General features: G+C 33.6%; 1 protein-coding gene and 1 non-coding gene across 2 annotated transcripts; both read right to left on the reverse strand.

Moving 5' to 3' along the window:
- Positions 1–202: 202 nt before the first annotated feature.
- On the reverse strand, positions 203–1,708 carry LOC131046747 (RING-H2 finger protein ATL1). Its single transcript, XM_057980536.2, has one exon. It carries the CDS (start codon positions 1,525–1,527, stop codon positions 514–516), a length of 1,014 nt encoding a protein of 337 aa, XP_057836519.2. The 5' UTR covers positions 1,528–1,708; the 3' UTR covers positions 203–513.
- A 13,293-nt stretch (positions 1,709–15,001) lies between these two features.
- TRNAF-GAA (transfer RNA phenylalanine (anticodon GAA)) lies at positions 15,002–15,074 on the reverse strand. The gene has a single exon. It is a non-coding gene; the product is annotated as a tRNA-Phe (tRNA).
- Positions 15,075–16,848: the final 1,774 nt, after the last annotated feature.

Consider the following 16,848-nt stretch of genomic DNA (forward strand, 5'->3'; position numbering starts at 1 on the left):
TTTTTTCTTTCTAAATGATACTATGATTGGAATTTGGATGCAGGATATGTGACAGGAGAATGCTTTTCTCACATACTTTGTTTGGTATATATATATATATATACATTTGTCATAACCTGCCCCTGAGAATTAAACAGGAAATACAACCGTACATGCAGCAATCAATCCACTTAAAATCCAAAATCTGACAGAAATTGTGCACTTAAAACAGAATGAGCATTTCCGGTTACATTGGATATGAAGATTGAGATCAAACATGAAATGGATTTGTACAATCTGAATGGACATGGAACTCTCATGATCTTCCTTTCCAATACAGAAGAAATCTAAGAAGAAACCTGAAAATAATTCTCTGTGTGAAAAACAAATTTACATCACAGAAGAAATTATAATTGATCCTCACAGAAAATTTCTTCAAGTTAAAAACACAGTGAGGAGGCCCATGGCTATCAGCAGTCCAGGCATTTCTGCAAGCTTCCATTGCAACAAAAACAAAACAAAACAAGGATCTTATCATATAGGAAGGATATAATTTCTGCTTCTATCATTTCTAAAGAATAAAGAGGCATTCTCCATGCTATTTGAACAATCAGTTGTATTGAGATCAATCCATAGTCTCTGGAATGATGAATCCATAGAGAATGATCTCCTGATAGCCGGCATTGACTCTGCACAAAACATTTTTGTCTGTTCTGATGTGCTCATGCCATCTGCTCTCTGTATATTGCATACCCAATAACAATCACCGCCTCTTCTGATGTCATTTAAGCTGGAAACATGGGTCAGCTTGGACATAACTGGGCTCTTGGAAAATACAATCTCTCCCATCTCAATGCTTTTCTGCTCATTTAAATCAATGTCTATGCTTGTGCTAACTTGGTTTCCATTTTGCAATGGAGATACACAAGCCCTTTCTGAATGGAAACTATCATTTTGCAGATCCGAACTTACTGATAGCTCATTGTTTGTAGCTTGGGTATTGTCAACAAGTCCGGTGCTCACAATATTAGCCCTGCACATTGGACAGTTTGAGTTTGATTGCAGCCATACATCAATGCAATGCACATGGAATGCATGGCTGCATTTGGGTAGCAGCCTAAGGGTTTCACCATCCTGAAACTCACTCAAGCAGATTGCACAATCAAGAATTCCATCCTGTTCTTTGTAGCTAAATATGGGTATTGATTGAATCACAGAATCTTCAAGCCCATTGCTGTTAGGAATCCATGGTTCTGTACTGTCAGGATTTGGGGTGTCAGAAGATCTAGGATTTCCATGCAGATGGTGCCTCAGTGTGTCCCATCTGATGTAGCATTTGGTCACAATGGCATAGTAGCTGACTAGCAGAAAGGAAGTGGCCAGTATGCCTAATATGGCTATAACTAGGATTGAAAAGTTTGGGTCTGATGAATGGGATACATCAATTGGACGTGCAAAGGGCTCACTGGGTGGGCAGGCAGGCCATTGTGGAGGGCACAGGCCATTCCTGCAGCATATTTGGAACGGCCCATTTGCCTGTGAAGCCATCTAGGCCTGTCTGCTCTTTAATTTATGTAGTTCATAGGTGATTAGACCAAGATCCAATGCTTAAAGAAGCATAGAAAGAGATCAATAATTCAGTAGTTGCATCAATGCCCACAAAGGAAATCTGGCCTAGTTGCATCTATTACTTGAAATGTTTAAAAATTCATAAGATTCCTAACATTCTTTAATGGATTAAAATACATTAACAATGCCCATAATTGTTAACTCCAAATATGTATAGATGATTTTAATTGCAAACAATCCAAACAGTCAAGTGAGTTAACCAATGATTCCTAACATGGACCCATGATTGATGGTCCATTGCACAGAGCATCTCCAATCCAAGAGCTCTTTGAATGAGAGCGAAGAGATTGGTGTGGTTGTTGAGCCAGCATCACCAAATTAGGGTTTGGTGTTTCAAGGTGAATATTTCACCAACTTTAGTGGAAGATGTCATTTTCTTCCCTTTTCTATGAAGTCAAAGGCTGGTTGGATCTATCATGTTCATTTTCCATGAAATTTGAAAATAGGTGGAGTTCAACATAAGATACTCTTGTTGATTGCATGGGTGCATTATTCTTCATAATGTAGTTTTCATTAAGGAAAAAATAAGGGTGGTTGGTACCTTGTCACGTCCCTTCAAACTTGAACCCAAGTAAAAGTAGGTGAGGGGAAGTTTTGGTTTTGTGATGTCCCTTAATTACATTGCTATGTAGAAGTTTCTTTGAATTATTATACGAAGCTTTTCTTTTCATAGTGATATGCGGGTCCTCATAAAGTATGGCATTGCTTGCACTTTGAAATTGATGTTGTAGACCCTAAATTTGTATTATGTAAAGGCACAAACATGTTGTGTTATTGGTGTTTGGATGGATAGAAATCTAAACCAAAAGATATTGTCATTTATATTTTAAAAAATAATATATATATATATATATATATATATATATATATATATATATATATATATATATTATGTACTATTTTGATTAAGTTGGTGTATTTTAAGATTTGGATTTTGTATGGCTTTTGGATTTTAAGGTTGGCTCTTTTATATCATTGTATTAATAAGATATTTGAAGGTTTTTTAAATAGATTTATCATTAATTCATAGAGTTAATATTTTAAATATGACTTTTCTTTAGTTTTTACAATGTTGATTGTGAACAGTGGACAACATTGGAGAGCATGGCATTGTCACAAGGAAATTTGTCTCCAAAATTAACAAAAAGGTTTTTTGACCATTATAAACCTAATGCATCTTATTTGAAATGTAGATATTGTTTATTTTGTTTGTCAATGTTATAGAAATTGTAGTTCGTATGCTTACTAGATTGGTCATATCCCTTACTGCATGGGTTTAACTTGTCTAGGAACCTTATGTAATCAAACTTTTATGCATTTGAACCTATATTAATGGATTTAGTTGGTACGAAGACTCATTGTATGTTGATGCACTCTTGAACTATTCTAGTTTTAGGTTTCATGCACAACATTCTTTGGATTTTATCTTGCGAGACTTATGACTCTAGGTTTTAGAGCAAGCCTCATTTAAATTCCACATGTAAGTTGGGCTTCTAGATTTGCTTATTCACCCAAGCTTTCCTTAAACAAGTCATCTAGCCACTAGATAATTTTATGTGTCATAAACTAGAAATATTTTTTGCCCATCACTATAAGAAAGTGGATATCACCATTAACTTGAAAAAACCAATTGGATATCCAAGTGAGCTCCCTTTGCTTTTCCTAGAAGGCGATTCATGTTAACCTATTAAACATCAATTTCAAGGGCCAAGCTCTTGATCTCGAGATAAGAGATTATCATCTTATGCCATGACCAAAACTTAAGCCAAACTTTCAAACTCCTACATTGTCCACTAAGGATGAGGATTAGACCATTGTTAGAGGAGAAATACCTTGTTGGCTCCAAAACTTGTTAAATTGAGTGTCCTAACACCTATTGTTAAGACTCATTTATATGTGCGCAAAAACAATCCACTTTTCTCTACCATTTGGGTTGCTTTGATGCCTATTTATGTTGGTGATTTTGTTTGCTAGTGGTATAGGAATCAAAGTCTAGATTCTTACTATGTTGGTCACATCCCTCGAGGAAAATCCCTGACTACATGTGTTAAATATGTTTGGGAGCACCATGGCATCAATAATGTGCATTTGAAACTACAATAAAGGATTTCAGTTTTGGCTACAAAGAGTCATAGTAGGTTACTGCACTTGTGAACTATTCTAGTTGTTCATGCACAACATCCTTTTAATTTTATCTTGTTGGACTTGTTACTGTAAGGTTCTAGACAAGCCCTACATAAAGTCCCGATTTGAGTTAGCTTCTACATTTATACATTCACCTCGACTTTCTTTAAGCATATTATCTAGGTATTAGATAATTTCATATATTATAAACTACATTCTTTTTTTTTTACCAATTATCATAGACAAGTCCATATCTAAGTGGATGACATCATTGATTAGAAAGAATCGATAGAAATTCAAGTGAATTCAATTTACTTTTCCTAAAAATGATTCGTGTTAACCTACTTAACACTAATTATAATAGCCAATCTCTTGAACATAAGATAATTAATTACTACTTAACCGACCTTCCAAACTTCTGTACTACCCACTAAGGACTGGACTGGGGTTGAACCATTGTTGAAAGAGAAAACCCTTATTGACTCCAGGACCAGTCATCATGTTATGCCATCCCAGACAACTTTTTCCATCCAAGTTCAAATTTCAAATGTTGAAATTTCTTTAGTAGTCATTCAACCCTCGAGTTGGTTTCGTAGTCTGCCTCACAAATTTGCGTAAAAGAACTCCGACAAAATCTTCAGCCTCAAATGTTACATGCAAACTTTTTTCATGTGCACAAAACAGCAGGACAACTTTCAATGGCGGCCTGCAAATTTTTGTTAGATGCCGACTGAAAGGTACCGGTCGCACCAAATTTTTGTTAGAGCTTTCAGTCACATGCTCTAATTTCTACGCAAGTCTCAATCAAGTCCTTAAAGTGTCTGAATAATGTCATTATATTAGAGCAACATGTGTTCTACTTTTTCCACTTCTAGTGGGTGACTTAGTGAAAGTTTGTCTCGAAATGTTTCTTTTGGATATCATTATTGTCTAGGGTAAGCGTATCAGTCGTTGTTATAGATAATTTGTACATCTACAGATCTTAAACGATACATCAGATTTCAGCGATTTTTGTTGTTGTCTTTGTATGCGACTTAACTACTTATAAATATTATTATGCTTCTGGTAGTAACGGTACACCCTATGGGATCTATTATGTGTGCAAGGGTCAAAAAGTATAAATTTTAAAGTGTTGTTTGATACCTACTTAAAGATGCCCCAATAATCGTGCACTTAAAATTGCCAATACTTATGCATAAGTGCCCCAGTAGTCGTGCACAAATGGGCCAATTATAGTCCAAAATGCTAAAAAATGGGCAGCTATTGGTACATTTGAAATTTATTAATGGGCTTTTAGTTATTATTTTTTGGGTTTCATTGAAGTCATTAATTGGGAGGTTGGCTTGACAAGGAGTGAATGTTTATTGGAACTATAATGGCTACTGGTGCTCTTCCCCTAGCCACTTTGGGATGGTGGGCCATAACAAATCCTCAACAATTAGTTTTTTTTATGGACAAGTTCCTTTTGTCTCATGGGTTTAGCCTCCAACTTATTACATGGGTTGGAACCTTGTGTCATGTTTGCTTTTATCTACTAGCTACATTCGATGATGGAAACAATGACTCACATCACAACCTTTCTAAGAAGCTATGAGAAACAAATGGCAAAAACTTGTAAATGGGCTGACAACATGATTGCTAAATAATCTTAGGGGATCTCCTCTTAGCTTGAGTTCAACCACTTTGGTACCAAGCTTTAGTCATTTCTTGCGTGGATCAAGTAATAGCTCAAGATCATTGATAGTCATTATGCCAATGGTGCTCATATTCAAGCTTATCTACATTGTCTAAGTTTGGTAACAATGCTTCTAGAGTGTTTTTTAAAGCTCTAAACATAAAACTTGTTGAGGAGAATATTAAAGCTATCAACTCATCTCACAAACAAGTCATTGAGCTTCCTTGAATTTTCAATGATTTTTGGGTCCATAATAAACTTATGTTTCAAGAGCAATCTAGGATTTCAAGGAGTAGTCTCATACTTACATGAATTCCATGATGTTATTTCTTGTTATCTTGACCATGTCGTTCACTCTTAAGGAGCTTCACTTGTCGCTTATGGAGGTGGTCAATGATAAATTCTCTAGCCTTCATGGCTTCCTTTGTGAATCCTTCAAGACTACTTGGTAATTTATTGTTATGGTTACAAAGAAGCACATTATATCAAGTCTGTAGAAAGCATTTATTGCATCCTTGATGTTGAGGATAATAAGCTCTCAGCTCTAATTGGAGGCCCTTTAATCACCTTATTAAATGTTTCTTACAATATTTTCTCCATTTCTCTCACTCTTTGTATTTACTATGTTCTTCCAACAAATGTAAGCTTAGAGTAAAGTAAGTTTATCAAAAGTCGTAAAATTCTTAACAATGTCCTTTATATAAAAAAAACTCATGAAATATGAAATGTCTTCTTAAAAATGTATTTTAATTCTTAAACTTTATTTTGAGAAAACACATAACTACATCGAAGAATTTTCGCCTTGGCCATAGTTAAAACACTATGGTTTGGATAAATTTTCTTTATTGTTTAAACCCTACTTGTTAATATGTTTGCTTGTGTCTCCACAAGTACCAATTTTTTTTTCATATCTTTGGACTATTTTGATCCACTATGATCTACTATCTTCTGGTCCCTTAATTTCATCTTCTACCTATAAAGGTCTTTGGTTGTATCTTAGTTCACAAAATTGCATAAGATCTTTCTAAAGGGATTTATTTTCTCTCTCAACTAACCAACTAATTAATGGACATTTCTTGGATGATTCTTTCCTCACACTAAATGAGATCTCCTTCAATGAACCCATGTTTTATCTTAGCACCATTTGAAGAGCTTTTGATTCAAGCTTGCAATGTACTAAAATTCACGCTAGATAATGTATTTTGTCGTTTCTTAAATGATTTAAGATTTTTCTCTTGGAAATTTACTAAAATCATTTTTTCCTTCAAAACAAAGCCTTCCACTAGAAGGCAATGTGTTTTATAGAGAATTTTTTTTGTAATGTCGAATGTAAATAGTTCTTTATAGTTTATATTATAATGACTTTTGATTATGTGGATTATTTGATTATAGATATATAATTGAGGATACTATTTATATGGTAGGCTACTATTTGATTGATTAGTTCATTGAGCATAATTAATTAAATTTGAATATGAGTGGAAGAATATATTATAATAATTATTAGTTAATGCGATTGAGATCAAAGAATTCTATAAAAAAATTAATCATGCAACCAAATTTAATGTTTCAAAATAAAATTGAAATCAAATCTTAATGTTTGGCAAAAAAATCTATTTTAAGAGTGCAATCAAATCATTCATGGTCATTATCACCATTTCTATAGTTTTCTAAAGGCCTTGTAGGCTAGTTGACTTTGAGTTCTCACTATGCAAAAGAATCTATTGATATGATTTGTGCGAGTAAAGTTAATGGAACAGGCTAAAAATATAGGGTGGTACAATTTGATTCAATTGATTAAGATTTTTTCATAATGTAGTTAAATTCAACTTTATAGTACAATTGAATAAGATTTTTTCATAATGTAATTAAATTCAACTTTATAATCCTATACAAAAATAATTGAATAAATGTAAATCTTGTATTTAATTCCCCCTTCTTTCTTTGCCTCAAAGCTAATTATTTAATTAAAATGAACTAATTAACTTACCTAATCCCTTGAACATACATAACTATGTTTAATTTAATTAATCACATGTGACGAGCCTTCAATTTGCCACTTTATATTATGTCTATTTTGTATGATTTGTTACAATCTCTAAACATTTCCATGACATTTACTTAACTTCATGTTAAAATTAAAATATTAAACTTAATTATTGATATTCTGATAAATGTTTGCATATGCATGTGATTATTACTAATTTGTGAAGATATGTTATGATCAATTATGATGGATAAGTGTTTTGTGAAAATGACTAATCTACCATGTGATGAATCTTTTAAACAAGTTTCTAATTACCATGTTTATCTTTTTAGTTCTGTAAGACTATTGAACTTTTACATGAACTTTATAATACTCTTCTAGGTTTATGACCATTATTAAGCACTATAACATGTTTATCAATGGAATGGTGAATATTTACATATATGCATGTTTATTGGAAAAATAATGGTGGAATGTTATGCTTTATCTTGATGATGAATGTTTGTTAAGGCTCATATGTTGTGCAACAAGAAGAGTTAAGGATCCAATGATGCAAACTGCCTGTAGCCAAATAAAACACAAAAGCAATGTTGCTCCTGCAGGTGAGTAGAACATATAGTCCTATATTGATATGAGTCATGAGTGTTGATTTATTCATCCAAGCAACAATATATTACTCTTGTTGTGAGTAGATGACCATGATGTTAAGAACTCTTTTGTTGTAGTTATTGTTTTAATGTTGTTCTGTCATGCACTTTTCATCATCATCAAATTTTCTTTTATGATGTGAGCAGAATTTTAAATAGGACTATGTTTTCATCCTTTAGTTGTTTCTTTCCAACAAATAATCCTTTCCATGATTGATAGGATGAGTGAAAGTTTAGATTAAAGTTGGTTAGAGTAGTTAACTTTATATATATATATATATATATATAGAAAACAATGGACATATCAATCATTTTGTGTAATTTTCTATTTCCATTATCAATAATTGAATTTTTATAAGTATTTACTTCGATGCCTAATTTTTCATGAAGCATTGATGAAACGGTAATTGTATTTAATTATTGAGCTTAGTGATTACACTTACCCAAACAAATATGAATGAACAAACTTCAAGGCTTTGAAGGATGAAGATGGAAAATTATTCAACTTGACCTACTGAAAACCATGGAATCAATGGCGAGGTACTCCCCAATATCCATTATCCTTTTCAAATTCCTTTGCAAATAATTATCCACAATATAATCAACCTCCACTTACCTGGTCAAGTTATGAACCCCTAGATGAGATCCCCACAAGGAGCTTGGACACAATAACAATGCCAACCACAAGGTGAAAATAAACACTAAAACTCCCCTCAACCTACATGGAAGGAGTAGCAATGGTGGGACAAAAAATCATGGTTCAATCCTAATATTAGTTACATGTCTGTATCAATAGGTATTACATGCACGATATGATATTTACCAAATCTTAGGAATCCTTCTCCTAAGGGGGTGCCACTGGCTGGGCAATATCATATCATGTGTGTTCATATTGGGGGGTTTAATATCCCAAAAATGAGGGTACAATATTGCCAATTGGTGAAAATAGGGAGGTTTTTAATTCGGGCTATGAAAAATACAATATGTGGTGAAATTAGGGGAGCTTTTAATTCAAGTTGTGTATTGGGAGGGGTTGGAAAAAAAGGATTCTAGGGAAATATTTTTTGAAAATAGAGGGAATCTTTAGTTTGCCATGAACGCACATGATATAACCCAGGTTCACTAAGTGAAGCTCCCACGTCCACCCAAGAGCCACTCAATTACTAGTCCATCTAGCATCTAGTCCTAACAACAAACCTGTTCAACATGCATATGTCAATGGTATTTTTCAGTACCCTACCTATGTCATTGAGATAAGTATCATGCAATTTCACCCAAGTAAAGTCTTACCCACTTCCATATAACCATTACTAATGGAATTTTCCTTTGAGGAACTTGCAAGTACTGCTAACTTGAAGCCAAACAATCCAAAACAATACCCTAAACAAGAAAAAAACACTAGCACCCATTCTTAAAACGATAAGGTATTAAGAAGTATGAACTTGGACATAAATTTGACTTTATAGATTAATTAAAGAATGTCTATGTGAAATTTTCTTATTTTAAGCTATCAAAGATGTTCTTATCCACATCAAAACAATTAGGGAATTGTATTTAGAGAAACTAGGCGTAAAAAGAAAAAAAATTGTGGATTGTCCATGTTATGGGACAATTGGCAGATATCATGCTAGCAATGGTGGTTTTAGCATAATATACATACCCAAGAAGCTCAATTGTGGATGTGACTATTAATGACACCATGATATGCAATACTTTAATTAACCTATGAGTAACCATTAATGTCATGACTATAAAGATTATGTAGAATCTTGAATTATCTTATTTGTAGTCTACCCTCACAGTAATCTAATTTGTAGATAGTTCTATTATTAGACCTTAAGGGGTTATTAAAGAGTTATTCATTAAATAAGACTCTTGGGATTACCCTGTAGATTTCATGGTTCTTTAGTTTAAGGCCAACTTAGATAGATACCCACTTATTTTGGGTCATCCATGATTGGAAATTATAGATCTGCTTTTACAGGTCATTGATCAAGAGACATGATAATCTCTAATGGGAATGTGACAAAAGGCACTAGTCTTGTATCCACCTGCACACCTTTAATTAAGATTGAGAAACCAATCAAGGTTGAGCTAGGAGAATAATTTAAATTCCTTCTAAACATTAATGAAAATAAAAAGTAGTCCCATTCTTTAGTTGCATGATGAGGATACAATTATTTACATTATCATAATTTTTTTATGAAAGGGATAAATAACAAATATCTTTTGTAGCTATCTCATCTTTCATGTTGCATACAATACTTCCTACAACATAATATACACATTATATTTTTACTATGTACTTGTTTCATAAGTTTGTGCCTCCTAATTGCAACTCCAATGTGTCACGATTAAATGCTACCTCCATGATAGCCTTGACCAATAAAGTGGAGATAACAATAGGCCAATTTCATAAAATAAATAGTTAGCTAAACAAGAAGCAACATAAAAAGTCGATCTCCATGTTGTAGACCCACAAATTTAAACTTTAGTGGGAGAAACATTATATGAAAGGTTTGAATCCTAACTTGTGTACCCATAGGATATACATTTAGGATGACTACAAACCAATCAAGCAAACTCAATGGGGGATGAACCCTATTGTACAAGAAATTGTCAAGACTGGGCTACAAAAGCTCCTAGATGTTGGTTTCATCTCTTATATCAAATAGTGAATGGGTTTCACCTTTGGTCGTAGTCCCAAAGAAAGGAGGTTAATAGTGAGTCTCTATGTATTAAAGATAATTGAATTTAGCAACAAGGAAATATCACTTTCCCTTGCCCTTCATAGACCAAGTGCTAGATTCCTTAGTAGGTGAGAAGTACTTTTCCTACTTAGATGGATTTAGTGGTTACAACTGGATGATGATTATGTGAAAAGACCAAGATAAAAAAACATGTACTTGTTCATGGGGCACCCATGCTTATGTAGTCCTCTCGTTTAGGCTCTACCATGCCCCTACTACATTTTAGAAGGTCGTCATAAGCATATTTTCTATTTTTTCACATGATTGCATGTAGATATACATGAATGATTTTACCACACATGACAATATTTATGAGGAAGCATTGACCAACTTAGAGAAAGTATTGCAACGATGTTAGAAGCACAACTTGTCTCTTAACAATGAAAAGTTCTATATAATGATGGATGAAGGAGATGTCTTGGGGCACTATGTCTCACAACATTTTAGGTAGATCCTAGTAAAGTTGAAGTGGTTAAAAAATTGCCAATTCCAATGAAATAAAAGGATCTTATGATTTTTCTAGGACATAAATGTATTACAAATTCTTTATCAAGGATTTCAACAAAATTGTAGCTGCACTATTTATTTTGCTAACCAAAGATTTTAGATTTGAGTGCACAAATGTATGTCAAGAAAACTTTCAAACCCTTAAAAGATTATTTGATAAAGGCACTAGCCCTAAGAGGACCTAAATAGAATCTACTATTCCACATACATAATGATGCTTCTGTTTTTTCTATTGGAACAGTCTAGGCCAAAAAGGATTGGTGGAATGCAACACAATATATTAGTAAGAATCTTCTACTAAAGAGATGACTTATGCTATCACTCAAAAGGAAATTCTAGTTATAATCTATGTCATCAATAAGTTTGGGCATTATATAATAGGATATCTAGTATTTGGGCACATAGATCGTGCAACCATCAAATAGCTTATGAATAATCCCATCATTTGTGTTTAGTTTGTTAGATGGCTATTGTTACTCTAAGAATTTGACATGACAATAGTGGATAAAACTAGGAGATAAAATATTGAGCAAAATTCTTATCTAAGTTGATTACTCTCGCACCTAAAAATATCATAGATTACTCTCTTTTTTTTATGATCATTTGTTTACACTAATAGTGAAAGTACCATGGTATGCATATATTTCTAATTATTTAGTCTCAATCAAGACACCACCTCACCGTAAGGAAGTTAAGGTCATGAAACAACTTCCTACACTAATCTCATTGAGAGAAGGGTATTTCTTTTAGATCTTTACAATAGTTAAATATAAATAAGATAATAGCCTTCATACCATAACACACTAATTTATGAGGGAAAAACCCTTTCAAGAGAAAAAACCCACACTCTAAAAGCATCTCAATGTATTATTCAAAAATCAATAACGAATTACAATATTCTTACAGAGCAAGCTTCTCATAGGAGTATCACCAACCAGAGATCTAGAGGTAACTCAATAGCTAAAGGACTATTACACACAACCCCCATCTCATGCACCTCATATATGGGGGATACATTACATGAAATCATTAAACAATATTATGAAACCATGGGCTAAAACCACCCAATAAATTGGCACCCATATTATTTCCAATACAAGATGCCATAAGATGTGTCAGAATAGACATCACCATGTGTACCTCCCTTTTACAACTCATTCATGTGTCCAACACATTTTTACATTCCCATTTTGGGAGGCCCAACTTTTAAAGGCCATAATTTTTGAACTGGTTATCCGATTGATGAACTGTTTGAAGTTTTAGAAAGCCCATGAAGCACTCTATTTTTACATTCCCATTTCTTATGAATACTTTTGGGCCCAACTTGAGCCTCTAAGGCCTTCAAAATCAACTTTGAAGCTTTTGTATGACACTGTCAAAAATAAAAAAAATTAATATCTTTAAAACTAGATATGATCTTGACACAAAAACTTACCAACATGCTTAAATTTATTCAATCTAAAGATTTAGGAATAATTTTGGTCCAACTACTCTCAAACAAAAAGTTTACTAAAAATAGTAACCTTATGTATTTGCAAGGTTGAGACACCTTTATCTTAACACTCACTTCTCACCAAGAGAGAAGTGTCATGTGTTTGAAAGAAGCTTTGTTTTTTCACGAATATCTAGTTATCTTTTATGTGTGTGCACCTAAAAATGTCTTAAATTGATGAGTGAGGGAAGACAAAGTTTATGATATTTTACATGCATGTTATGATGAACCTTATAGAGGATAGTTTGCTTCCAAAAGAACTACTTTAAAAATACTAAAAGCATGTTATTAGTGGATTACTTTACATATGGATGGAGTCAAGTATGCTAGGCAATGTGATAGATGCCAAAGGATAGTTCGTCCAACCTGTAGTAATGAAATGCTCCTGCAACCACAATTGGTTCTCTCACCTTTTGATAAATGGGGTCTCAATTTTATAGGGCCTATATATCCTCCTTCACACAATAAGGAGTTGTTATACATTAATTACCTTATCAAGTGGGTAGAAGTTCATGCCATGGAGCATGTAAGAGATAATAAGGTTGAATTCTTGAATAAATAGATTTTTACTAGATATGGAGTACCTAGAGAGTTTCTTACTGATCAAAGACCTTTGTTCACATCAATAATGATCTAGGAATTAGTAAATGAATACAACATTAGGCATAATAAGCCTACTCCTTATCATCCCCAATTTAATGGCTAGGTTGAGGTTACGAACAAAGGCATTGAAGCCATCTTAATTGAGACAATATTTCTATAACAAAAGGAATAGGTAGCTAGACTTATTGAAGTCATATGGACCTACATGATAACTCAGAAGACTATGTAAGAATTCTAAACACCATATGTAATGGTGTATAGGATGATGGTTGTGTTGCCTCTTGATTTTTAACATGTAGCATCAAAAATTGTATGCTTATACAATTTCATACTCATTTAGGCCTCACTTTAGTGTTTTGGCCTTCTATCCTCTAATTTTGCCTGATTCTGCTCACACAAACTCCAAATTTGCAACCTTTATCTTCTACCCTGCTCTCTGGTCATTGATTCAGCCTTGATGGAGTAAACTAGTGCATCTAACCACCCTTGTCCTCTTGGACTAGAGCACTTAACCCTTGTCCAAACCAAAAGGGCCCATTTTGGGCCCTCTAATGGTAAAAAATTTTGGGTAGGAACTTATTTCCCGTGTCAGCCTTATTTGTAATTTCAAACATGTTTGATGAGGCAAGGTATAAAAGAGAGCCTTATCCCCTCATTTGAAACATCTCTCCATGAAATACATTCATCATATCTCTCAATTTTGAATTTAATTCCTATCAATTCAAATTCAAGTGAGCACAGTCAAACATCATCAAGGTAGCGAAGGAGATTTCAAGCATTCAAGATGGCATCCATGATCAAGTTCTTATGAAGACATAATGCATTCCTACATGACAACATAAACCTTTCCATGAAGAATTCAAGACAAATAATATTCATAAAGGTATAACATTCCAATTCTAGATCTAGTGTTTGCAATTTCAAGGCATGCTTTCCATTTCAATTTCAATTCAACATAGGGCTAATTCTAAAATCGGGGGCTGACCTAAGAAAACCCCTATCAACCCAACAACATTTTTCCCTCTACTATGTGAAAGTGACAAAATCTGGAGACATCAAATATAGATTTGAAAAGATTAGATAGATACGTGTAGAACTAGATTTTGTAGAGGCTAAAAAGTAGGGAAAAGGTCGACTACCAAAAGTGTCCAACATGTTTCTAATGAAATTTCAGGGAAATAGTTAAAGCAACATCCTAATCCCAAAAATATTTCTAGTTTGCATTTGGCACTTTTGGGATGATGTCAGCTACCATCATTGCCCTGCATTTTTTAGCCCAGATTTTAGGCATAGGTTCCTATGTATTTAGCATTTCCAGATCTATACTTTATGTCTACATATCTAATTTAAAATTGTCTATGCATGTCAGTCATTATCAATTTCACATCATTTACCCTTCGATCTGAACCCTTTCTTACGACGTTTGAGGTTGATCCTATTGATTTTATTCAATATTTTAGTATCATTGTCTTTGAATAATCTATGAAAAATAATTAAAAAATTAAAAATTAAAGAAACAATATTTTTGGCTTTAAATAATATATGAGAATAATTAAAACAATCAAGGGAAACATTTTTCTATGCAGTAGTTTAAAATTTTAACATAAATGCGGTGAGCGTGGATCGAACACGCGACCTTCAGATCTTCAGTCTGACGCTCTCCCAACTGAGCTATCCCCGCTTGATGGTTGTGATCTTTCGGGCTACATTCCCATATAATTCTTCTCCGTACATCGTCTTTCTGCATCTATAATCACGTCAGTTCGATAGTTGCAATCTGTTTACATCATCCTGCTGCAGAACAGTAACAGTTTAGAACTTAAAAGTCTATCCTTATTATACTCACAAATAGATTTCACTATACTTTTCTTGAATTTCTTAAGTTATGAATCAATAATGCTAAAAGCTCAACAAGTTTATTATAATGCTGGGAAGCTTGAAGTCCACCAGCCACATTCAGCTTTTTGCCTCCCCTGTTTTGGGCTCTTCATCTGCCCTGAAGAATTCGCAATATAAATTGGAGATTGCAGCCACATTCTTTTCGTCTCCTCTGTTTTGAACTCTTCATCTGTGCTGAAGAGTTCATTGGAGATCGAAACATACATTTTACTTGATTGTGTTCTCTTCTCTGTAGTTTCAATGGAATTCACTCCTATCAACAAAAGGATTTCTCTCCCAATACCCAAATGGGAACTTCCAGAAACTGTTGTCTTCGATTCGGAGAGGCTGAAGAGGATCTTCAAGTGTGATTACCCGCCTGTGGAGAAAGCTCTTAAGGTCATCGTGGATGAACCTCTTTTGGGTGCCTCCCCGCCTCTCATGTACCCTGTTCAGATAGCTTCATGCTTTTTATCTAATTCCATGGATCTCTTGCAGTCCTATGATCTAGTTTACCAGTTGGCTGTTGTCTATGTCCGGGCAGAATATATTCCGGATTATGTGTCATTTAATGTTGCAGTTAAAGACTATGATTTGCATAATGGCAAAGCTCTGGTGGGGGGTTTGTTCAGACATAAAGATTTAAAGAAAAATTCCGGATTTTTATGTGTTTATGATGCCATTAAGCAAGGCCTCGTTAATAATAATAAAACGGTGGTGGAGAATGCTATTGGTGCACACAGTAGAGAACTTGGCAGTCACCTTTGTGAAAGGGTCATGGAAAGCTTCCAGGCCATAAATGACCTGCTTAAACCCATTTATCTCTCTGCTGGTACTGCTTCGGCAGCAGACGGTGAATAAAAAAGTAGCATTTTTCTAAATCTCCTTTCTGGTCTATTTGGAGTTGTCAATTTTTTTGATGCATTTTTCTCTCTGTGTTTACAGTTTGCCACCCTGTCTATTATGGTTCTGTTTTCTCTGGGTTGGAAGTTTTCCATTTCGGTAGCTCTGTTTTGTTTGGGATGCCTTTCATGGCTTCCCCCTTTGATCTACTTTCTATTTTTGAATGATGATGTTTGTTTGTTTTTTTTTCGTTTTTTATTGGTTTGGAATTTCATCTTTTCAATATATTTTTGTACTTTATAAATTAAAAATATTGATATTTAAGGATCGGTGTAAAATTAATTCTTTTCTTTTTCAAAATTGATTATAAGTTTAAATTAAATATAAGAAAATCATATATTAGCATCTAACAAGGTGTAATGGTTATGCTATAGTAAAATATACTTTAAATAATATATTGGAGGGTACAAATCTTAAAGGAAATGTTGAAATTTTTAGAGTTAGATTTCTTTTATAAGGACGTCACATCATCTTTCATTGTAATTCAAGCAATTTCAAAGCAATTCAATCAATTTCATTATTGGCTTTGTTATGTTTGGAATGTTTTTCATCACTTCCCCTTTTGACCACTGTAACAAGCTTCTAATGTAAAAACTCCTAAACATATTAATATGGTGTTCAGGCCTTGGAATTTTTGTTAGAAAAAGAAAAAAAAAGTTTTAAATTTTGATCTT

The sequence above is a fragment of the Cryptomeria japonica genome, chromosome 8 (assembly GCF_030272615.1).
Source record: "Cryptomeria japonica chromosome 8, Sugi_1.0, whole genome shotgun sequence".
NCBI classification, from domain to species: domain Eukaryota; kingdom Viridiplantae; phylum Streptophyta; class Pinopsida; order Cupressales; family Cupressaceae; genus Cryptomeria; species Cryptomeria japonica.